At 43.0% G+C, this 25,500-nt stretch overlaps 1 protein-coding gene across 1 annotated transcript in view; it reads right to left on the reverse strand.

Moving 5' to 3' along the window:
- Positions 1–3,241: 3,241 nt before the first annotated feature.
- Positions 3,242–25,500, reverse strand: part of grin2da (glutamate receptor, ionotropic, N-methyl D-aspartate 2D, a) — a 195,360-nt gene continuing 173,101 nt past the window's right edge. Inside the window, exons 17-19 of the mRNA XM_037094042.1 lie at positions 16,469–16,530; positions 14,404–14,574; positions 3,242–7,949 (exon numbers count right to left, since the gene is read on the reverse strand). Coding sequence (XP_036949937.1) covers positions 4,776–7,949; positions 14,404–14,574; positions 16,469–16,530 — 3,407 coding nt within the window. The 3' untranslated portion in view covers positions 3,242–4,775. The remainder of the gene's footprint in view (positions 7,950–14,403; positions 14,575–16,468; positions 16,531–25,500) is intronic.

Here is a 25,500-nt window from a genome sequence, read left to right on the forward strand (position 1 = left end):
ATGACCCTGATTAACAAACTGAACCCTAATCTGCAAGTGCATCCATCACCAGTCACTCAAACAGCAAAATAAAACTCCAACATTTGTTTCAGTTCTTTATTAAAATCATCTTTTTATTTCTGTCCTGCTTGCAGTACAGCACAGTATTGTCACGTCCTCACTGGTGGTCACATTGTCTTACCTGTGTGTGTGTGTGTATGTGTGTGTAATTGTGTGAATCTGTCAGTGTGTGCGTGGGTGTGAGGTGCTGACAATAAAGTGTAGCACGACTAGCCATTATCTCGTACAGTCAATACAGCAGTATTAATACAAGGCCTTGAGACATTGTTCAGAGGTGTACAGGCAGAAACTGTGAATGTGTTTCCACTGGAGGCTAAAATTGGGCTCGGGGCCGCTAAATGCTTCGTATATTCCCTAAAGGCTTCGCTGGAAAAGACTGACCCTTCTCACCTTACCGACTTACACAGAAATATCACCAGAACGTAAAAGTGTGAGCTGGCCAAGGAGTTCCTGTCTCAGGCTGTGTTGTCTCCATGTTCTACTCCACGATGCGTGCAGGGTCACTGTTGCACATTCAGGCAAAAAAAAGAAAGAGGGGATGCCCACTTTTATTTGTTTCATGTGATTATCAAAAAAACAAACAAAAACAAAGCCCAGTTTTGGCCTCAGTGGAACCCACACTAGCGAGCAGATTTAGCCCTGCCCCTGACATGTGTCATATTAGCTTTACCAGTTTTTGTAAAATTAAGAAAGAAACAGTGTGTTTGTTGTGTATAATTTTTTTTTTCTCTTTTTTGTTTTACAGCACAGCAGCTTGGCAGATACAACACACTATGTACGTATATCAAAGTCCTTATATATACCGTATAGGTTGGTTGGCAGGGGTAGCTGTGCATGTTTTTGTATAGTAATACAGCTACTAAGAGATGCAAAAAAAGGAAAGAAAGAAAAGCCTGTGCTGCTCGCTACATTGTGTTTCAAAGAGGTCACCGTACTCTTCACTGCGGTATAAACTCCAGGGTCCGATATGAACCTGAAACAGGGTCGAGAGTGTGACCCCGACACAAGTGAGAGTTGTGATAAAAGCTGCTGTATCCATAAAAGGTTTAATTAGTCGTTGATCTGTAGCCCAAACCAAAAATAAAGGCCCCTCTGGGTAGACAAACACACGCCACCACTGCTACAGTGACATGGTCGTAAGACACTCGCACGCCCCTCCACGTTGTCACTCGGTTGAAATCTTAGCGTTAGCTACAGTAGATAGCTAATGGAGGCGGATGGTTGGTCTTAAGTGAGCAAAAACACAGTTACATACTGGTCTCTGTTTTCGCTGGGGGGGGTGGGGAGTTGGGCAGGAGGTTCGAGACAAGGAGAGACAGACAAACGGACAAAAAAGACATATTCATTGAGATAAATAGCGAAAATTCAGTAGACAAACTTATATAACATAGATCTTAGCGCCTTGAAATATACTATCATATATATTTAGATATGCTTTTTTTTCTTTTTAAGATGAAATAAATATATCCACAAATACTCTTCTTTTTTAAAAACAGACCAGCTTTACAATAGCAGACACGCACCAACACAATGGATAGACATGAGGAAAAAAAGGCGAGGGAAGAGAAGGAGAGAACGGTGGCTCATTTCTCTGATGAAACACCCAAGCTTTGTGTTCACACCGCTAGCAGCTGCTGTGCTGCACGAATGTACAATTACCTGTTTATGCCAGCTCACTGATGCTGCTGTGTTCAGGGAGGGAACAGGTTCAACACACAGCAAGACAACTGGGCCCAAATGGTTTAACTGCAGCCAAGTTTTCAATGGCAAAAGCATCATTTTCTTACGTCACGGAGATTGTTTTTGGGGCAACAGACTTGAGTTGCTTGCGGTGTGAATGCACATAAACATGTCACACTTCACGCTTTTACTGGTTTTATTGAAATCTGTATAAACTCTTGATTGCTGATTGTGAAAAGAAAAGCACTGACCTGCCTCCAACTTGGCTTAATCCAGTCAATCGTATTTAAAGTATATTTGAACAAAATAGTTCCCCTGTTGTCGTGGATATGAGGGAATAAGTGTTTTAAACACATACTGTCATACTTATTATTACTGTAATGGACTTGGAATGAGAAAATATATCCCCAAATATCAAGATGCTAAACAACAATTTTTTTCTAACGCTACCCACCGCCACAAATATATATATATGATATATATATATATATATATATATATATGTATATATATATATATATATATACTGTATATAGAATTTTTCATAATGAAAGGCAAACAAACTTTACACAACAAGTTAATGTTAAAAACCTAAGTTCTCTTTTTGTTTTCTTCAGCTGAAGTAAATTATGGCTCAGATGCAGTTCCAGGCAAACAACAAGAGCTGACCAGACTGTTATGGGAAGGATGGCTCAGGCTTTATGACCGACTGAATCACACAAACTGTGTTGTGCCAGCCGTTCTTGCCTCTTCTCCGAAACTCCACTGATGTCCAGTGTCCTGATGCTAGATTCTAATGTCGATGGATAAAACTAGCTATTCTAGCTAAGTGCTTGACATCTGAGTGTAACTGCTGGTGTCAGCTCGGTCATGGATTAAAAAGCTATAGCTCTTGGTTACACATTTACAAGGTGAGAAATACCTTTTAAAAAACAAGATTGCACTGGATGTGCTACTATGTCTTTCACACACCATCACTCAGATCCAGAACTTTTTCCAAACTGTCTCATCTGCTAGCTAGCATCCAACACAGGCACAGTCTCTTTGACATCAAAACGGCACTCGCACTAGATCTAATTTCACTCCAATCAAAATCACGCCATTCTGATCATACTGTCTCGTTAGCATGAAGCCAACCTTAGGCATGTTGATTCAAATACATACTCATACTTTACACCAGACATATGGCAGGAGCAATTAGCATAAGGCTTTAAAATGTATTTCCCTGCAACAATCATTTTCACTTTCACTTTGTCTAACTGTATAGCTCCACCTAGCATGTTAGACACGCATCTCCTGCTTAACAGCAAGCAAACCTGGGTTGATTAGTTTTAGTTTTATTCAACGGTATTCTCGTCTTGGCACCAATTAGATCACTTGAGAAAAAATTAATAAAATAATTTAAACTGTATCCCATTACAGACCTTATTCTTTACTTAGCTTACCCTGCAAGGGTAGCATACCTCTGCTTACGTCAGGCTACATAAACAATGGACTAAAGTTAACTCTCTTCAAAGGCCTTTATGTTGTTACACATGCTAACCATCAGAAATGCTACAATTTCCATCTCCAAGTGTCTTAATTGGTGTTGCAGCGCACTTGTTCGGCAGCTGACTTTACATTCAGTCAAATACAGGAAGGGAAAAGACACTGCCTTCGTTGTTGTAGTTAGGTAGTTGAGAGAACGTTTCATGTGCAGCTCGAGTAGAATGGCACAGTGCTTACATTGTATTAGACTTAATACATGTTTTGATATATAGAACACCATCAATAACAACAAGAACAACTACAACACAGAAGTAAAATAAAGGTTTCAAAGTATAAAATTGTAACATGAACAGAGGGCGAATAATGTATGGCTCAAGAAAGAGAACAGGTGAATGGATTGTATGCAGGTTTTTTGTGTGCACTTTTATGTGTGTGTATATATATATTAGAATGTGCGCATATTTGGGAGGTGACTGCGAGAAAACAGGAAACACAGCGGCTAATGTTGTACAGATTGATGTCGAGCTCTACTTAAGTTTGGCACTCAGCTTTTCATTAAGCCAGTAGAATATCAGTCACAGTTGACTTACCCTGTTGTCAAGAATACAAACACAGAAAAGCACAGACACACAGAATAATCACATCAAGGAGAGGAGCCAAGAGGGGAAGGACAGGAGAGGAGATGACACGGGAAATGACAAGAAGATAGAGATGTGAATAAGGTGGGAAATGAGGTAGAAAAGGAGAAAAAAAGCAGGAGAGAAAAAAGAAGAGTTAGGGAAGGTGAGAAGAAAGAATAAAGAAGGTAAATAAGATGAGAACTAAACAGAAGAAAACAAGATAGGGTGCATGGATAGCAGAGAAAACAAGGTTGTTATCACCTTCCTCTCCCTCAAAACAAGAAGGTATTGATCATACACAACAAACGTGCCTCGGGTGGGCGTCACAGTTCTGCGGGGGTGTAAACAGTTTGTTAAGGGAATAAAGGAAAGTAGGGGTAAGCGATTTGTTCAAGGGAAAGAAAATAAGAACACTGTTCTGTGTTAAAGGCTTCTGAGAGCAGCAGGCATACAGTACTACAAAGTTCCTGAGCCCTCAGTAAGCATTAAGAATCATCTGAATACAAACTACGGCTCTGCTTCAACATCCAAAGCCCTTTACTGTCTATAGCAAAGGAGTCTCCTTCGGTTGTACCACGTTTAATGTCTGATTTGCTTTTAGTGTATTGGTTAACCCAGTTCAGAATGCAAGTTGTTGCTGTTGTGGTAGTCTTTCACATACTGAGAGGAATCGAAGGAAACAGTAAGCACAAGGTTGCTCCTGTTTTCCCTTGACCTGCCTCATTGGGTTTGTTTGGCTTTCTGGTTTGTTTGTTTGTTTGTTTGTCTGTTTGTTTGTGCAGAACTTTAGGAAAGGGCTCAGTGCGTATACTGTACTGACTTGGCTGTGCAGCTATATGATTGCTGCCAGACAGATTCAGATCCAGATCATCTGCTCAGGGTCAGCCTTGCAGGGCTCTCTTATGACTTTTGTTACCTTGTTGAACTTCAGACCTCACTCTCCACACTGGAAAAGTGGGCTGAGCCCCTTCGCGAGCAAAGGCTCTTGGCTTTTAGGGGTAAGTGAGGAGACTGAGGAAACCTCTGGGGCTGAGGTACAGAGCGCAATCTCTGGTACTGTAGTTTAGCACTTGCCGAAGCCATGGAGGAGGGCTGGGGAGCTCCTGGAGTGGACGAGACCACGGAGGGAGAGGATACAGAAGAGGAAGAGGTAGGGGGAGGAATGTGGATTGGATGAGATGAGGACGGAGGGGCTGGTAGGGCAGGAAGCGGGGGTGGCAAATTAGGTATGAGGGTCGGAGGTGGGGATGATTGCCGTCCTCGATCGCGATCCCTATCTGTTCTCTGTGTCCGCTGCTGGATACTGAGGTTTGACTGGCTGCCAGATTTGGATGGATTTTGTGAGCGATCAGGTTTGGAGGACGACGAGGAGTCATGTTTGGGCTTGAGGGGACCACCAAAACTCTGGCAGTGTTGGTACAGCTCTTCCTGGCTTCGAGATGTTATACGTGCCCATTTGGAAGAATGGGAGTGCAGATGGTGTCTGGGGGAATGACAGGAGGAACAAGCCGTGTGCCCTCTTCCCTTGTCCTTTGACTTGCGTTTACTCTTCTTCTCATCTTGTATGTGGAGTTTGTCCACCGACCAGTATCGTCGAGGAGGTGGTGGCGTGAGAGGAGGCGGGGGCCAGTGTGATCCTGAGCCCCAACCTCTCTCTCCATCTCCTCTTCCTCCTCCACCACCACCTCCGCTAGACCCCCATCCACTTTCTGCTGTCCCCCACCTCTCTCCCCGCTCCAGGAACAGGTCATCTCGACTGTTGATGCTGCCGGCTTTATCTCTGGAGGGGTAGGTGCTGAAAAACCAACCTCCCCCTCCAATTCCTCCGACTGCCCTTCCTTCATGATCCTCCCAGTACCTCTCAAACTTCCCAAACTCTCCTGAAGAAGCATCATCATCAGAATATATCCCAACTACCTTATCACGTTCCCGCTCCTCATCGGACATTGTCCTTCCTCCTGCACGCCTCTTTCCACGCTCTGCTTTCCTTCTCTCAAGTTCAGAATCCTCTTCCTCACGCTCTACTTCAGACTCCCATTCATGGAAGGACAATCCCTCCTTGGAGAGCATCTCACCTCTCCCACTCCGTCCCAGCAATGGCCTCCTCTCTCCTTCCATTCCTACAGCATCTCTGTCTGAACTTTTACTCTTCCTCCTTTTAGAGGAGACAGGCAACAAGGGCAGAAAGGCAGATGGAATAGTGTCAGAGGAAGGGTTGCCCCCTCCCCAGAACTTGACAGATGAAGAGGGCTTACTGCTGGAGCTTTGATAGTGCTTACTGTTCCTTCGCCTGTGGTGTCTTTCTTTCCCTCTGCTGTCTTCCCCATCATCCCTCTCTTTTTCTTCTCTTTCCTTCCTATCGTCTTCACCCGGGATGTTCCATCCATAGCTTCTGATTGAGCTTTCGCTCTTTTTCCGAAAAGACTCTCGTCTCAGGGGTGGGTATGAAGGGTAGTCTGGTGTCCCTGACTTGAGTTCCTCTCTCTTTTCAGCATCACCTCCCTCCTGCTCAGACCTCTTCCGCTCTCTCTTCCTTGTCTTATCCTCTTTTTTCCGTTTCTTCTTTGTTTTGCGACGCTTTCGCTCCCTCTCTCTTTCCCTTTCTTCCCTTTTCTTCTTCTTTCGACCCTTCTTCCTCCTCTTCCTCTCACGCTCCCTCTCTTTGTTGTGCCTTTTCTCCTCTCTGCCCACTGCTCCATCTGCCCGGCTTGATGTTCCTCCTCTCACTCGTTCTCTATCACCCCATGATGCCCACCACTCCTGTAGTTGGGCAAGCTGGCTGCCTGTTCTCTCTCTGCCAAGATCTCTCTGAGGGCGTGGCTTTCGGGGTGGGACTGGCGGAGGCGGTGGGCTGCATGGCAGTGAGCGTGATGACATCCGGCGTGAACGAATCTTCCGCCGTGACCCCAGGAGGAGGCTGGACTCCTCTGTAAGCAGATCTGAGTCATAATCATCATCCACCGTAAAATCCCTATCGCCTGGTCGATACCGGAAACTCAGTGAAGAGTTGCAGGAGCTGTCACTGGAGCAAGAGGAGGGGGAATTTGACCTAGAGAGTGAGACGGATGATGAAGAAGAGGATGAGGACGATGTAGATGATGAGGAAGAGGACGAGGCACTGGAGCAGGAGGAGTAGAAACGGCATGGGGAGGAGGGTGTGGTAGGGGTGTGTGTTGGGGAGGAAAGGGGGACAGGCAGAGGAGGAGGTGGAGGAGGACGTCGCCCTCTCCTTCCACCTCCATCGCCTGCTCCATACCTCCCACCTCCTCGCCTCCCTAAGGGGAGTATATTTTCATACAGGGGACCTCCTGAGCCTTTTCTCCTTGCCTGAACCAGGCTTCCTCGTCGCCAGAAAGGAGGCCTTCGTGGGGAGGATGGGAGCGGTGGAGGTGGCTTTGGGATTAAGTGCCCTGGGCCTGGTGGGGGGCCTTTTGGAGGCAGACGTGGCATGCCTGAGGCTTTGGGGCCTCGAGAATTAGCTTTGGGAGTCTGCTGGGGGCCAGCTGCCTGTTGGTCTGAGTTAGCTCCTAGCCCCTCTGGATCTATGGGACCATAGTAGCGCTTATATTCATCTAGTCCTGTGTCACCTGCTCCACCTGCAACACCTCCTTGCATGTTCCAGTGCTGTCCAAGGTTTTGCTGATACTGCTGCTGGGCCTGGAGTTCAGTGATACCTCCTGCTATCCCCCCAATACCCACTCCTCCAGCACTGCCTGCCGTCATGACTTTCTCTGGCTTTGGCCTGTTCCAGCGATCAACCACAGCAAGTCTGCGGTCATGCCGTGGCAAGAAAGTGGAGCAGGGCATGGGGCCTTCTAGCAAGGGGCTGTTTGAGGGTCCCAGAGCCATTGCTGAATGTCCTGTAGTTGGTGGCGTTCCAGGTAGCATGGTTGTATAAGTCTGCCCCTGTTGCTGTTGTTGGTGGTGCTTCTGCTGCTGTTGCTGCTGCACCATGGCAATGGCAGTCGTGTTATTTATCGTGGCTGTGACGAGGTGTTGTTGGGGTGCCGTAGGCATGCTGGTCATTGTGTGGTACTGGGGCAAAGTGCTGCTTCCCCCTGGTCCTGTCTCATCCTCAAACTGGCAGCAACTGTACATCCCCTGGGTGGAGAGATAAAAGAAAGATTGTAATTAGACCAGCAGGCTGCCAAGTATGATAAGCAGGAACTGTGTATGTGAGAGACAGAGACACAGAAAGAGAATGTCCAACATCCTCAATGTTGAAAAGGAAATCTAAAAAGCCGTTTCGTTCTGATACTAAAGCTATCTTCAGAGAATTGCATGTGTGGTAAGTAGAGTACATAAGCATCACTGCATCTGCTTTCACCAGTTTTGTCAATCAAAAATCACAATCTTTTGAAAGTAGCAGCTCCATTTAAACACTCATTTTCACTGCTTTTATTATGATTTCCACCAAAAAATACGGTAATAAAGCAAAGTTTCAACATATCCACGGTTTACAGAAACATACATTGACAACATTTATGCTGACGATTGGGTAGGCAAATAATATTTGGAGTCACACTGTTGAGAAACAAAAACAATTATGAATGCTATGCTCAAGGAAGTCTGCTTCACAGCTACGATAGTTACAGTTGACCATCCAGACAGAGGGACTTAACATTTGTCTGGACTACAACTTGTGTATTCATATTTTTCTTTATTCAGTGCATTGCATAACCATTGACTGCACAGCTTGTCTACTCAATATGTTTAACAAAAAACATTTTGAAAAGAAGAAAATAATCTACCTTTACTCTCTGTCAGCATGCTGGGAAATAGCTCTAGGTGGTTTCCCCCTACTTCAGGTTCTCTGAGTCACCACATCTCCAATGAAGACAAACTACAGGAGGACTGACCATTAAATATTGATGAGACTTTTGGAGAAACTTTGGACTGAGTTTACTAAGGTGCTTGGAGTGTCAGTTTTCACACTATCAAACCAAACAAAGCTTTCAGCAAACAAAGCATCTCTCAGCTTGAGCACGACTAGGTTTCCAAAAACACTGTGAAAAACAACTGTTGAGAGCACAAGGAGGATAAAGCTTCTGGAGCAGAGTCAAAACAATGGGGGAGCAAAGCAACAGAACCTGTTTTGTCACTGTGCAAATAAAACAACTGGTGACAGATAGTGCATTTTAAAAGAAGCACCTCTCCTCCTAGCTGCCATCTTACTTACTTCAATGTCTTGCTTCAACGTCTCCGTGGACTGTCTTTCCCAATGCACACATAACAAATGAAATAATGAACGATGATCTAAACTAAAGTCAAGTTTCTCCCCATCACATGAGGTTAGAGATTTTAGTGACAGCGAAAAAAAACAGTCCCATTTTCAGGTAGGCTGCACCATTCCTCACTGGTGATCATGGCATATGTGTCAAACTGATCCAGTAAAGGGCCATGTGGCTGCAGGTTTTCATTCCAACCAAGCAAGAACACACCTGATTTGGATCAGCCAACCAATCAGCCAACCAAGCAAGAACACACCTGATTTGGATCAGCCAACCAATCAGCCAACCAAGCAAGAACACACCTGATTTGGATCAGGTGTGTTCTTGCTTGGTTGGAATGAAAACCTGCAGCCACATGGCCCTTTACTGGATCAGTTTGACACCACTGAGAGAAACACTTTTCTGAAAGTCTTGTTTGCCAGTCAAGAAAGAATATTCAGCACTCAAAACATTTGAAACCAAAATTCTGGCCTTATCTTCATATCTGCCCCTATAACAGCCATGCAGTCCTTGCAGGGCAATTTCTGTAGTGACAGAAAGACCTAATGATGCAGAGGAAACTACTGTTTATCTGATGCAAAGATGTTTTTTCCAGCAGTTGGTTCTGATGAGGACATATCAGGACAGAAACTCTCATTTTCACATTCATGTTTCATGTTTTGGTGTTGTTGCTTGTTGCCACTTGAGTTTTAATATGATCACTCTCACTTGGATTTAATGAACTGCTCCAACCAAGCTCCTGTTGCGCTTTATACATCTCAGCTTTCAACAGTGTTTGCTATGAATAAAACATGAGCTGAAAGATTCGGGAAAAAAAGTAGATTGCTACCTTCTTGTGACATCATTTTATGTTTTAAACCCCAGGCAGAAGCAGTTAATTTAAAATCGTGTCACATAAGCAAATCTGTCTCTGCAATGCTGCTTACCTTTGTATATTTACACCTCCCTGTAGATAGATGGGACTCAATTAGTGGTACTGAGGAGAGCCATGTAAATCACAAAGACTCTATTATTCCTCATACGTGAAGATGATTCATAATATCCATCGATATCTGTCACATCTTAATGACTAAATGTGTGGGGCCTCCTCTAAATCTCTGTTCCCAGGCCGTGACACAGATCTGATGGAGAGACTGTAATAATGGCCCTTCCGGACACATGAATCAGCAGTCCCAGTGGCAGAAATGCTATCACAGCCCTCAGAGCATGGGGTGCAGCACACTGTGAAATTGAAACTTGGGTCAGTCGCTGATTGGGTTAAAGCAAGCCACAGAGGTTAGCTGCAGAGGCTTTAAGGCAAGCACAGCATATAGCTTGGGAGATAGAAGCTAACTGGTCTTGGGAGTGCCCTTTCCATGGAACTGATGTTTTTATTCTGCGAATGGGGAAGGCTACAGATAAGAGTTGTGCTTGCTCATGCAAAAAAAAAAAAGAAGTATGCTCTGAATGTGTGAAGAGAAGTGAAGATGCACTTAAAAGTGTCTACAGGGGAGCCAGTCGGGGAATCTCTGGATATCAGACACTGCAGGGGCAACAATAGGTTTTCATCCACATGAGCCATACAAATTATACAGTAGAGTGCATTGATGATGTGACTGAAATAAATATTTGGAAGAAAACCTGCTGCGCTAAAACATTTAGTGACTTCAGCTTGAACCATTAGCTTTTTCTTTGGTGAAGTCAATTCTTAACTGAACTTGAGGAAATGTGAAATATTACAGTTTTTAATATATTAAGTTGATTTCCTATCACATCTTCTGAGTTTGAAAACAAACAGGGAACAGTCGCAATACTTTGCTCCACCACTTGCACAAAAAGACAATTTGTAAAACTGCTCCCAGCTTTTCAGTTTTAAGCACAAGGGGTCCAGACTGACACTGACATGTCATTATTATTGTGAAAACAAACAACCATCATTTATCTTAAGTTTCCTCTCAAACAACTCTGACCAACTTTCAAACTTGCTTCATAAAATTAATGAGTTGATTGAATTCTGCACAGGGTTAGGGTTGTATTCATCCTACTCATCATTTCACAACAAACAAACTCAAGTTAGAACTCCTGTCTGTACATTCTGAAGTGGTCTGATGATACGAAAAATGTGTTGATTTTGCTAAATTCAGTATGATTTATACAGCGAACTCTGTCTGTCTGAGGATAGAAGTGCTTCTGAAAGAAAAACTTGTTTTTTGTCTTCGAGGCCACTTGACAAACATGTTGTCTATGAACTTAATTTCGTGACTGCCCTCTACTGACGTCAAAGAAATTGACTCTTTAGACAACCAAAGCCACAGTAAACCAAGGGTAACACTGTTTCTTGCAGTATTTCCTGCAGGTTCACTTTTTATGTAACGCATCACAGACATTCAGCTTTAAGCTATCCACCAGTTCATCATGAACAATGTACTTAGCAACAAAGACAGGCATAACAACAGTGTGTTTTCATATGAAATTATAGGCTTGGACTTGGTTTCTTCATATAAATGTTGTTAGCTGTTTGGCAAGACTCTGAATTAATTGGTCTTTGTTGGCCTCAGGCCAAACTTTCAGGCCTGTGATGGATTATAACAACCATGTGTCCACAGATACACACAGAAATAATCCTTAGTTATCACTGAGGACCTACAGAAGTTCCTGGTGGTAGCTTTAACTGCTGTGCCATCTGCCTACATTTTCATTTATTGTTCAGTATTTTGCTGTGTTCACAAGGTATCTAGGCATCTACGTTGGGGCAGTGGTGTGATATCCCCAACCAATAACAGCACAAGGTCTGGACTCTAGTGACCAGGTTGTTATCTTCTGTTCCTTGTCTTTCATGAAGAGATGAAGGTCTGTTTGACCGGGAGCAGAGGCTGAATTTTGTATTCACACAAACTCCAGCCATGTGACACCTGTAGTGTTGTGCTCCATCAAATAACCATTCAAATACAGCTCAATGAGCAGACAAACAGTAACATATCCTGCATTTTATACCTTTAATTGATTCATTTTACCCACTTTGTGCCAATTATACATTCATCTCAGACTTGAATTAACTTGTATTGAAATTAATGTCTTATATCAACTATAGAAATAATTAGAAACACTAAAATGTGCTTTAAGATTGATAGCTGAGGTTCTATATAGTGCATAGTTTGAACTGTTAGAATTTTCTCTTTGCAATAATTCTGTTTTTGTGGGTAAATTTACAGTTTTTCATTTAGTTGTACTGGAGTAAATTTCCTCATACGTTGGAAGCATAAAGTCAGAAGTAAGAGCTGTAATGTTACTTCCTCTCACTCCCTTTTTTTATAGTGCAATTAGAGCACTCTTCCGTTGTACATAAATTAGCCATTTTCCCTGCTTTGTCAGGCAGGAAGAGGTAATAAATCACAATCTTCTGTCGTCATTACAAAGTGATGGTGTTCCTCTCACAGCTACTCACTTTAGTTTTATAACACAGCGCCTGCTGACAAACAAGAATATCTCCCCACTGCTCTGTGAGGTTTGTTTTCTACTTCAACAGTCTCCTCGCCCCTCCACCTCGCCTCCATCCTCCCTCCTCCTATCTGTTCCTGTCACTCCTTTCCCCCTTCACCTCCTTCTGGCCTCTCCCCCAACACCTGCTATGGTCCACTGCCTCCACCCATCCAAACCCACAGCTGTCTCCTCAGCCAGTTCTCCTCTCTTCTTATCACAAAGTTTCCCTCCCCTATACCTTCCTACTTCTCCTTACTTTCCCTCCCCAATCACAGCATTCATCTCCTTTCTTGGTACTTCCACTTCTTACTTTGTTCCATCCCCACACCTTACTCTCCTCTTTGTTCCTATAAACCCTCCTCTTTTTGATGTCAACCTCTGTAAGTCTGTCTTTGTACCAGTACTTAATTATCCAGGACCCCGAGCCAAACTTTCAGAAACTGTTGTTACTCTAAAAGGGAACAGCTGTGCGTCAGCCAAGTGTTAAGTCTCCTCTGCAGCCTTTGGCCTTCTCTTGGTGTGATGCCAAGGATACCACTGATGTTCCTCTTTTTGGCTCTACTTCCTTGTCCCCAGCTGAGTGCCAGAAACGAATACCAATACCGAGTGTCACTTTCTCTTGTGCAATCCATACCTTGATTGTATCTGAAAAAGGTTCATCATTATCCATCTTTATTTTCCTTGATGAAGTGGCCCTCTTAGCAGCAATCAGTGAGGCGTCACCTTTTTGGGTTTTTCAATTTAATTCCACACAGGAAATGGGAGATCCTAAAAAACTTTTCAGTCAATCATAACATCTGCTCCGGCATAAATAGTTTACCAACGCTCCTCAACCACTGCATGTTATTTCGCTGATTGCTTCTCAGGTTGAGAGAGTGCAAATCAGGGAGATCAGCTGCTGTAGTGTTTGGTTGAAGTGAAAATGAAAATGTAAAATCTGTCATGCCTCAGAGTTCACTTCCTCCAACTCTCACATCCTCTTGCAGAACTTATAATTGTTTTATCTCTTTTGTATATTCCTTGTGTACATTTTGTTGTTCTCTCTTGAGGATAAATGCTTTTTTGTGGTGCACCACATGGCTAATTTCTTGTCCCCATTCTTTTCTGGTTCCATAGGCTGCGATTTACTTTGTGCATTTGCATTTGTTTCTATGCAGATGACATACAATTCTACATTTCTTTTCACCTCGGACTGTGACAGTGTCTGAATGGATAGCTTGTATTCTACATATGAGTGATGACAAAACAGAGATGTTGCAGTATTTAAACGCCAAATTATTCGGGAAAGATTAAAAGCATGAACCTCCATTTAAACCTCTTGTTTTCATTTTATCTGATTAGATTTTTTTTCTGTATTTCAGTTTGTTTTTTTTCTTATTCTTTTTTACAAGGTCAAATTGATTTCTACAAAGCTGCAGGCACGTTTGAGAGTTATGTTTTCTTTTAAAAATATCCATAAACTGCTAAAAAATTCAAAAAGTTCATTGGCCCTTGAACAAACTATGTACATGTACTACAAGTGTTGTGTATATTTGATTTTTCATTTTTTATTTTTATATTTTTTTAAAGAAACTCAACTTGTGATCTTCTTTGACTGCACAAAAGACACTTTTGAGCTCTTCTTTACTTCTAGATATGATCGTGCTGTTTCCACAGAGCTTATGTGATTCCTGTTTGGGATTCTTGGGGTTTGTTAGCAACTTTGTGATGCACCTACATGCATTAAACCTCCTGCCATTGTTCAGACCATCAAATCTAGAATTATATCGTTGCATGTTCTGTTCTTTGATGTGTTATCCAATCGCTAACAAATACACCATGTGGTTCGTGAAGGTGTATGTGGGGTATTTGCTGCCTTCACCCACCCTGCTGAGAGCCAAGAGGAAGTCCATCCCACCGGATCGCTTCACACAGTGCCGCAGTTTCCAATACACCAGGTGCTCCCAGGCGAACACCAGGAGGCTGAGGCCCATGGCCACCAGCAGCATGTAGAAGACCCCGGCCATGTTGTCTATGTCCAGCTTACTGCTCATCACCTGGAGGGGAGAGTGGATAAATAGGGGGAGACAGGAGGGAAGGAGAGTAATGGGAAACATTATAGGAGGTGAGAGCAAAGAGAAGAGGCGAGGAAAAAGAAGCGTGAAAGTGAAAAGCAGAAGAGGTAAAAGAAAGCATATGAGACGGGAGGCGAAGAGACGAGACAGCAGAGTGTATTTATTACTAACGAGGGACAATTTGTCTCCTAGACAGCAGATAAAAAGTTAATTACAACCAGCAGTAGGATAGAGAATCCTTTGCTGTCAGTGGATGTCAGAGCACCCATCTGTGATATTTTAGAGCCCCTGCACTCAGAACACCGATGCAAAGACCAAAACATGTCAGTCACCACAAAATATCTGGCTGGCATCAAACAAAAAGCTTTTCAGGCAATTTAATTAATTCAGTTTTCAACATAAATAGCTCTCATCTGCAGCCAGGCGGCATTCCCACTTGAATCAATAACTATTATTGTTTTGTATCAAGGGCTTTGGCTCCTGTTGGGGTATTTGAACCCAATATGTGTGCAGACATTAATTCTGAGATGTGTACTGCTTTAGTTTGATTTTGTTTCTACAAATGGCACCCCTCGACAAGCCCTGCAGTGCAGTTTTGTACAGTTTGTCACTGAAATCAATTTCACAAAACAACCCTCAAAATGCAGGGTGATGTTTGAGAGGCAGCAGTGTTTTGTGTTTGGAAACCTGAAAAAAAAACCCCAAAAATATTAAGTGATCGGTGGCAGGAGCGAGGATATAGAACAAAAACACAACTCAAACCTGGAGAGGTGACTACTGTTTGATTGCATGTATCTACTGCTGACAAGCTGTGGTTTGCGCTGGACTGTGTGACAACTATTTTCCACAGGAGAAATCATCCTCACGTTTGTCACTGAGGTTTGTTAATAAGCTGTCAGACGAGAATGATAAAATTCATCCCGCAACCGTGAACTGAAATGCGGCTTCATACACTGAAGTACGATCGCTTTAAGACTGAGGATAACAAAGAAGAGTATAATCTGGTAAATTGGTCGAAAAATGTTTCTCATCTCATCCAATCAGCCTCTTCAGCTGTAACACTCTGCTGAGGATTCTCAGGTACTTCATGTCAGTGGTTTTGTTATCGAGGTCATTCATGCCACCTGGCTCATTAGTGCTCCTGCCTGTCGCAACAGCAGTCGTCAGCGTCGCCTGAGGTGAAGTGTTAAAACGCCGACTGTGAATGGTTGTTACAGGGATAAAATAACAGAACTGTAGGTGAAGGAGAGACCACGTACGTATCCCCCTTTATTCACATTTGGCCTCATGTCACAACTCCAGTGATTGTTCACTTGGGTCCAAGTGTGAACAAGTAGACTTGTCCTAGATTCAGCCACCCCTGGACAACCGTTACGCCACTACTCATGGTAACGGCAGACCTGTTGATTGTGTGTCATCGCCCTGATACAAGCAGCTGAGCCTCGGTAACTGCGTCATTACTTTTCCCAACATGTTTTCAATCCCAAACTGTCAAATTCGGCAGCGTGGTCGGTTCCCTTCAGCCTCACAGCCACTACCTATCACTCGTTTAATGTTTTGCACATTAAGGGCTCGATGGTGAAGTTCACAACAACATGCCATGTCCTGTTACTTTCAAAATAAAGCATGCTGTCAAACAAGTATGTCACAGTAATACTTTTTGTTGTCAAATGGTTTCAGTTTGGTTGGGATTAGGCATCAAAACTACTTTGTTAAGTTTAGGAGAGGATTGTACTTGTGACACCAGTTTGGCTGGACAACTATCCAACTTAAGACTTTAATAACTAGCTGATAAACATTAAAGTTAGCTTATTCCAGGAGCTGACTGTGTGACAGGTTGATGAAGAAAAGCAGAGAAAGGTGTCAGATGCCATACCTCGATTTTATCATTGTGGCAGATACCCGACAGCCAGAGACGCTCCAACATATCGATCTCATCTGCGAGAGAAAAGATGGGGGGGGGAAAGGAGGTCAAAAAGTGGAGAAGCTGAAAGAAATAGAGAAATATGTCAGAGAGAAGCAAGTTTGTGAGGTAATCAAGAAAGAGAGAGCAAGATGATGGGTGATAGGAACAGATGAGACAAAAGAAAGACAATGAGGGAGAAGGAGTAAAAATAATACAGCACTGGAGGAGAATATAAAAAAGAACAATTTTTAAAAAGGGGATTACCGCCCCCTTTGTTATGAGAGCGAGGTTCCTGATCCCCCGAGGGAGAAGAAAGAAGCAGGAGAAGGAAAGCTTAGGAGGTGAAGAAAGGAGGAGGAGACGGGCTGAATCTGTTGTGTTACACCGAAAAAAGAGAGGGACAGATGATGAAATGCAGCGAGGGGGAGAGAAATGAGCGAAGAGGGTGAAACCTAATTTGTAAGATGTTAAAATAGAGGAGAAAATTAGATTGTTGTGAGGGAGCACAGCCAAAAAAAATCGATACAGCAGAGCCAGAGATATCACCATTTTTATTCGACGTGTTATCCTTCAGCTTCCTCTGAAGCCACAGAAGGCTTTATACTACTTTCCTCAAATACTCAGTCGAACTTCCACAGACCTGTAAACACACTGTAATGTGTGCAATTGGTGGAGTTATCCTTTAAAATGAAAGAGCAGCGCAAAGTCTTACAGATGCCGTAAGTTACAAGCACAGAAATATTGTGTTTGAATGGAAAAGTAAGAACTGCAACACCAGAGAGAGGAAGAGGATGCATGAGACAGAATAAGAGGCCATTTGCAGAGAAAGTTGTGAAACGGGGAGTTATCGGCGGCGACTGGGAGCGACAGCAGCTCTTTGATGCCGTTTGTGAAATGGCGTGGCATCTGAGGCGGGCACGCTGAGGACAGAGCGTCGCGACAGCGTCGGGGAGATGAAAGTGAAGGGGGACGCACACAAATATTACTCTTTGCTCTCAGACTTTCAGAATCAGGCGCACACATCTGATACACACTCTGAGCTGCGGCGTAATGGGACTCTCAGCGCTGCCCATTAATGCACTAATCACAAAGAATGAGTCAGTGGGAAGGAAAAGCAGGATCAAATGTACGGGGAGGCTGATGTAGACAGATGTGCACCGGCCTGGCTGCAGACGTCTTCTAACACCAGCACACACACACTCTGAAGATGTCGCCGTCAAAGGAAGTTTCCAGTTCCCACAGCTCGCAGTTACAATATTAATCGACCTCTGGGTTAATTATTGCAGTCTGGAATCCCCTCCGTGAAGCCCCGCCACACGGATTAGGCCACCGCGACTTGGCCGCGTTGACTTGAAACGTCAAATCGGTTCACGGTGAACACAGCTCTGACTCCAGCATGAATCACTGAGTGCCACATTTCACTTCCTCAACAGTCATGTGTGGGAATTCAAACGTTCCTTGACAGCTGAATTATACCAGGCTGCACCCCCCCTCGCTCCCAGCTCAGATCCTGACAATAGACGCTAAATACGCATGTTCCTTCGGCGTGCTGCTCACTCACATAATCTAATTCATCTGGTTTTAAATGAGCACTCAGTTGATTTCTCTCTCCCTGTCCGGCTCTCTGCCTCTCTCCCTTTATCTCCCTGTAAATACGTTAATCATGGCAGTCAGTGGCGCGTAAAGCTGCTCTTTGGGACAAATCTTTCCCCACAAAGAGCTGACAGACAGGCAGAATTTCAGCTATATCCTCTCTCACCTGCTCCGAGGAGCTAAAATGCCATGGAGTAAAGGCGGAACGATATGCACAAATGAAAGGAGCAGACGTGCAAACAGGGAGAGGGAAAAAAAAAAAAAAGTCAGAGCTTCCAGTTCAATTTATATTCCATTCTGTTGATTTCTGACAGTTTAGTAGAGATTTGGGAACATTTCTTTCAGGTCTATTGTAACCTCGAGAATGCGCCTGTCAGACCTTAATAGCTTTACATTGGTCAGCAGTGAGGATTTAAGGCCCTTCAATCTTCAGTCCTCTCAGTGGCATTATAAATAACGTCTCCTTTATCCAATCTGTGTGGAAAAAAAGCAATAAGGGAAAAGGTATTACGACCTACATCACCTGGAATACCTCCACATGCAGGCAAACAGATAAGCAGATGGCAGAAGCACCTCAACGGCTGAACGGAACGTAAAGCAGCGTTTGTAATTTGTTCAGAAGATTGAAACCGTCTTTCCCCTCGCCAACAACAGGAGCATAATGTTGTTATACCGCTGCATGCAAATCTCTCACCATGGAGTCACTGTGGATGGTTTTCCATGACAAAGCATGTGACTGCAAAACCAGACAGCTGTTAAAGTCTGCTCCTGTTCCAGCAGTGAACGATGTGTTCTTCCAACCAGGATCTTTAACTCAAACACAGTTTGTTTTAGTTGAACAAACTTAACTAAATCCAACCCATCCTCATCAGAAAAACAACCATACAGGACGACTGTGAAAGGATCTTATTGCATCCAATACTTGTGTTCACTGTTAGGCAGCGACCTCTACTGTTAATAGAATTTACTACGGAAGCAAAGGGAGCAATCAAGTGAAGCAGTACGAGGAGCAGATAAGGTGGCCTTGGTGGGATGTGGGGCTGGATGAATGGCTCAAACAAACACTGGACCTTCACCTGGAAGACATTCCACTCAAAACCACAACCTTTCTGATAAAGAATTTATTGACGAATAACGAAGATCATCATCAGCATAGAAGAGAAAGACACGATGGTGTTATCACTGCAAAAGTAGGTTGTCATCTGTTTCAGTTTCTATCAACCAAGATGCACAATCTAATCTACAAATACAAGTCAGGATTAAGCTTTTATTTTACTTTTAACAGGTTTTTATGTGTAATGGAAATGGACGCCGGCTTGTTGAACAACGCGTTGGTCGGGTCCTCTTTCCTTCAGAGTTGTTCAATTTCATATTTCATAAAGTTTATTTTACCTGTCATATTTAAATTGGATTTTTCTCGGTGACACTCTGAACAGCAGCAGTATTCAATACATGAATAACTGTAGATGAAGCAAAACTGAACTTTGCCGGGAGAGAAATATTGGAGGGGACAGAAAACACAGCAAATCATTTAAAGATATTGAGGCAGCTGTTTTGTGAGTGACAGAAGTAAATTATGAGTTTGTTCCAGCTGTCGTGTCGTTGCACAGTTCCCCTATCTCTGAAAGAAATTGCTTTGTTCAAACTGAGACTGTAAAAGCACAAATAATAATTGGACAGCGAGCCGGAGAGACAGCACATGTTTTCACGGTGGGCGAGGTGGTGTGCATGTGTGTGGGAGTCTAATTAATCTGCGAGGAGATGGATCCCTAAAAAATATTAATCTTTTCAAGGGTAGCTCTGCACGGCACTTGGAGTTATGAGGGTTATCAAACCTCCCGCGAGCCAGTGCCAGAATATTTTGTCCAAGTGCCAGAGCAATTTAACTTTAACCGTCCTCCCATCTTTTATTCTGCCCTCTCTTCTTCCAACAAAAAGGCTCTCAGAGAGGACCGGAGTGGAAGAGGGTGACGAAACATTGATGACTTATTAAAATCATGTGTGTCAAATGAGCCGGCGGAGGTTAATGTTTTAAAGGTCTTTGTTGTGTCAGAGGATGTACAAATGTGATAAAACCAGAATAAAAGGAAAAGTAATGTCATCAACAGGCTGAGGGGTCTTTCAAAAGAAAATTTCTCATGTTTGTTTAGGTTTATTTGTTTTTAGATGTTGATCCCAAGTGATCGGTGGATTTTGTTTGACTGTGGAACAAAATTGCAGGTTCAGTGAAATATCCACAGCTTTGTTCTCAGTCTATAAAATTAAAATCAACATCTGGGTCTCTAAAGACTTAAAGCCATCCGGAAAAAAAAAAAAAGCAACCAAAAAACAAAAAAAAGAGGATGTGAAGAAAAATCGATTTCCCGAGGGTTTACTACGCTGCTGCAGTGTGTTCCACCCTCGGCGCCAAAAGCTGTTCGCATTCACATTTTCCTTTTTTTTTTCATCATTCTTTTGTGTGCGAGGTGTTCTATTGGCTTTGCTCAGTCAGCATGAATCAATGTGAGTGACACAAAGGAGTAGTGGAGTGGAGGCAAACTTTGGATCCACGCTGCTGTGGGATTTGAGACCATATGCAACATCAGCAGTTGTATCAGTACTTGTTCCTGCATCTTGGCCCTTTGCAGCGTCACTTTGAAGACGGTTTGTTTCTTGGAAGTCTGCTGGAGCCAAGTGGGAGTTGACACGCCGCTGCCTCTTCTTCAAAAGCTTTCCTTTATCAAGACTACTGCTGTGCGTCTGCTCTCCAACTGGGTCTCTTCTTTATGTTCTAGCAAATAGGGCCAGCAGTGCTCCAAAAAAAGGGAGTTCGACAGGTAGTAATGACTATTACAGCTGTTAACAAGAGAAAAGTAGGGTTCTCATTAGGGAGAATTTACATTTTTGAGGGTAAAAACAACACATCCTCATACCTTCATGACAGAACAGGTTGTTAGCCAATGCAAAGAAGGCCCATAAACCGAGGCAGTGGCCCAACAGAGCCAAACACCTGTGGATTCATGATGGTAGGCATCTCTGGATCAATCCATGCCAGCCCACAATTCAGAACTTTAAAATTCACGCTGTGTCTATGACGCTCCGTTAGCTACGGAGTGAGATATCACATCTCTGTTCAATCTTTGGTGAGGCAGGATGACGCCAATCAGAGGCAGAGTGGGGCGGGTCATGCCAAACGAGGTAGTGTGATCCAAAATAACGCCACTGCAGCTGGTAACTATGGCTGTGGTTAAGCTGTATATGCTAAGTAACAAATAAACATTTATAGTCTCCGCACTCTGCACACAGGTGATCTGAATCCACTGCAATCAGTCCAGAAGGTTTCGGAAATTCAGCCAGTATAGAAAAAAGATAGTGAGGACTCCACAACGGGACTGCTTCAATATGATAAAAATACTTTCAATCAAAACAGAAATAATCCTTATTCGGAAAAACAATTTTCAGCTTCAGCTTTCACGCAGGACCAAATAACTTGTGGCTGTGACAGAACTATATTAATATTTCACAGAATCTAAATTTTCATTGCAAGAAAGTGAAAAACTGGAGGAGATATTACTTTCTGAAAATTAAAGATTCTTTGTTTGGGTAAAAAATGATTGAATTTCATTACTGAAAACATTCTGCAATAACTATTCAAATGAATTCACGTTGCCGAGTATCTTCAGGGTTTTTTTTTTAGGATGTTCAGGACAAAATTCAACCCAATCCAGTGAAAGCTAAGTGATTAGTGAGACACATAAAGATGATGAAACGTAGACCAGAGGGGTCAAACTTCAAAAATAATTACATTTTGCTCGGTCCAATTAAAGTTTAAACCTGATTTTTTTTTTTTTTTTTTTTAACTCTCGGGATGAAACTGATTTGGAATGAGCCTTAAAAATGATAGAAGGTCATTACTATCATTTAGAAATCAGCCCCGAAAATGGTGGAAAAAGGGGAATAAAAAAAAAAAAAATGAAAGGTGGGTTTGCTGCAGGGCCTTCAGCAGAAGCTTGAGTGTCTACGGTGATATTTTGCAGCAGGTGACAGTGAAGCCAGGGAACAAGAGTGAGCGAGAGAATCAGCCGGGAGTCAGTCGAGAGCGAGGGAACGCTGGTCCATGGCAGCCGCTGCTCAGCTTAGTTCTGGTTTGAGAGTATGTCTAGTTAAGACTGATGTAGTGGTGGGTGGTGTTCGACCACTTTTGGGGGGACAGAAAAAGGTGGATGTTCCTCCCAGTCCTTCCCTGAGGAGTGACGTACAACGACACGAGGTTAATGTTGTGAAACAGTTGGAGTTTTGTTGGATTTAAGCAACAAAAACACTTGTGAGGTTGAAGATAAGATCAATATACAGGTTCAAATTAACCACCATGCTTCAGATTAAATAAGTCAGTGGTACTATGGCCCCTAGAGGTCGCCTCCTAACAATAAATGTAAATATGAGTGTTGATGTCTTTTTGTACAAATGATGTGTACATCTGTTGTTGGCGTCACCCTATCAAATAACCAGATGTCTCATTTTGAGGGAGATAAACAAACCTCAGTTTCACAGTTTTCAGTCTGCACAGTGTCAGTACCCGAGCGCCGTCCTCCCCGAGGAGCCGCTGTCACCGCCGCCACTGAGGCATTTTCCACCTCCACTAATTGCGAGCTGACTAAATTGCTCCCCAGAGGAGCCAATTTTGTGACTGACCAGTCGAGCTAAATAAAAAAAAAAGAAAAAAAGAGAGAAAACGACGGTGCTCCGACAAAGAGACGTATTACGAGGAACAATTACAGGACCTGTTGAGGGCCACGGTGCATGTGCTGCACATAATCACTCCATGTGATGTCTTTGGGGCTCGTTGTCGACCGTCAGGGTGAACAATATGGAGAGAGAGCACGATCAAACCCAAAAGTATTAACTGAAAACATAAAATGCAATTTAGAAGATCATTCTGTTTTGTGCAGACAGAATAATTACTTAATTGAGTTTGGGGATTATAACATTGAACGAGGAGTTAATTCACAGCCCTGCATGATGATCTCAACATTATCAACACTTCTGATCACTGTGTGTGTCTGTACAGGTGTGTTTCACTTTTGTTTCAGGGCTGCCTTTCCAAATGTCTCATTTAAAGGAAGAGTTCACTAAAAAGTAAAATCTCAGGTGAAGTTTAATGTTCCACAGAACATTTTTCAGAGCATCACGATGACTTCATGCAGCTCGTCCAGTGTGATCCAAGCTCCCGAACTGAGCTGAAAAAACATTATATACATCAACTTCTTCACTTTAGCTGCTACGCTAAAACTGTTACAGAGCACAACCCAATTCAAGGGCTGTATATAATGTTTTAGACGAGCCGTGCGACACGCTTTAAATGTCCTAAAATCATTAAAAGTCCTGTTCTAAATGTCCTAAAATGGTCCTGGGGCTTAAAAACATACCTCCAGATGTTTAGGAGAATGCTACAACGCTGTTTCGCTGCCCTAGAAATGTTTTGTGGACGATGAAACATGGGTGTGAGTAGATAATGACAAGTTTTCCTTTTTGGAGAAAAGCTTTTCTGAGCCTCAGTTTTTAAAGTAACACACTTTGCAGGTGTTTCGTCCTGGAGATCATCCTGGTCAGACACAGATACTTTTTTGTTTACATTTTGTTTCGACAGAGGTAGTTATACACATGCATTTCTGATCATGTTGCTCTTATTATTCAAAGCTTGTTGACATCAGTGTTGCGAGGTGTCTGATGTTATGAATTTGCTACTAATTTAGTCTCAATGTTTCTTCTTTGAATGCAGATTGATCACAGCTGTTATCGTTACTGAGCACTGATGCTATCAGAGGATAAAAGAGCTGCTGCCTTGACAAAACATGGAGAGTCTGATCCAAACCACATGACTGGACGCTGTCAAGGTCGCCGTGTAAACGTTACTCTCCGTCTCTCTCGTCCTCCTGCTCCAACTCTTCAGTAAGTGCTTCTGGCATGAATGGAGGAAGAGTAAAGGAATAATGCCAAAACATTTCAGTCGATCAAAAAGAAATCATAATGTTCCATTTACTTTAGACGTTGGCAGCAAGAGAGGAACTTAAATCCTTCATTAAAATAACGTTAATTCATTTAATATCTGTGTCTTATTCGACAGGATTTTGAAGGTTTGAGGTTTCTTCCTTCCTTTCAGAAGCAGCATCGTGAGGTGCTCAGAGACGATGATTGACACGAGCCGACGCAAACAGACGGGTGAACAAAGCCGTCTGGTTAATTGTGCTATTAAAGGAACCAGAAGGAGCTGCGAGCACCTTCGCTCTGTCTTTGTCACACCTCCTGCTCTTTGTTTAACCTCCTCTGCCTTCTTTCTCCGACTGATCTGAACCATATTTCTTCATCGTCCCCTCAATTACTCACCACGGCCATTACAGACATGAAAAAAAAATGCGATTTACGTAATTTGGTTCTTTTGAAATGTGGAGAACCACCAGAAGAAACATCCAGGCAGAAACAGAACTGATGTGTCCATGTTAGTGTTACGCATCTAAAGAAGAACCTCTCCATTAGTCCATTATTAGTTTTCTAAAATGTTAAGCTGTTATCTGCGTCTAGCTACACATGAACTACGCAGATTCTATATGAATTAAGGTTTTATGTCCCAGACGTTGCGTGTTGTCTTGCCATGTTTGTGACTGTGTGTTTCTATCATGTTACCAGCTGCAGTTCAGGATCGTCCAGCTGTTTTCTGACGCAGAGACGTCGAGCTGAAAATGATTCTGCAGCTCTGTTGTCAGTTTGTGACTCTTCTCTTCGCTCATCGGTGGTTGAATAATCATCATTTCTGGTCCAAACTTTTGCAGGAATTGTTAAAAAAAAAATCCATCTGACTCCATCAAAGTCTTTTCAGATGATGGATTGTAAATAACGCATTCAACAAATAGACTTTTGTGTCCTCCAATCGAAGAAAGACATTCTTTTGACAGCCATTGTTGTCGGCACTTTGTGGCGTTATGTGATGAAAACAACCATTACTGAGCTGCATTTTCTGTCTCTTCTCAACTCAGTGAATGATAAATAAATGTAACACTTACTTTTGCTGAAGTTTGCTGATGTAGAAAGTGTTTCATACTTCTGCAACATGAAAATACAGCAGCCATGTAAACTTAAAATGAAGAAAATCTGCAGTGGAACGTTAGAACTCGGCTTGCCGGAAAAATCAAACAGCCTCATCTGGAACTGTGCGCAAAATTTGTCAGCTTGAGATGTGACATCAGTCAGAAGATGGAGGAAGTATGAAGCGTGGAGGTGAAACTAAAGACCTCTGAGGAACTTCTAAATAAATCTCACAGCTTCAAGTCGTGACACGAGTGACGTCTGTCAGACGGGAGGCGACAAAAACAGCCACACGCACGAAAAACAAACAAGTTAATTAAATTCAGAGGGAGTCGGGCTGTGTGAGAGCA

This window comes from Acanthopagrus latus, chromosome 3 (genome assembly GCF_904848185.1).
Source record: "Acanthopagrus latus isolate v.2019 chromosome 3, fAcaLat1.1, whole genome shotgun sequence".
Classification (NCBI taxonomy): Eukaryota; Metazoa; Chordata; class Actinopteri; order Spariformes; family Sparidae; genus Acanthopagrus; species Acanthopagrus latus.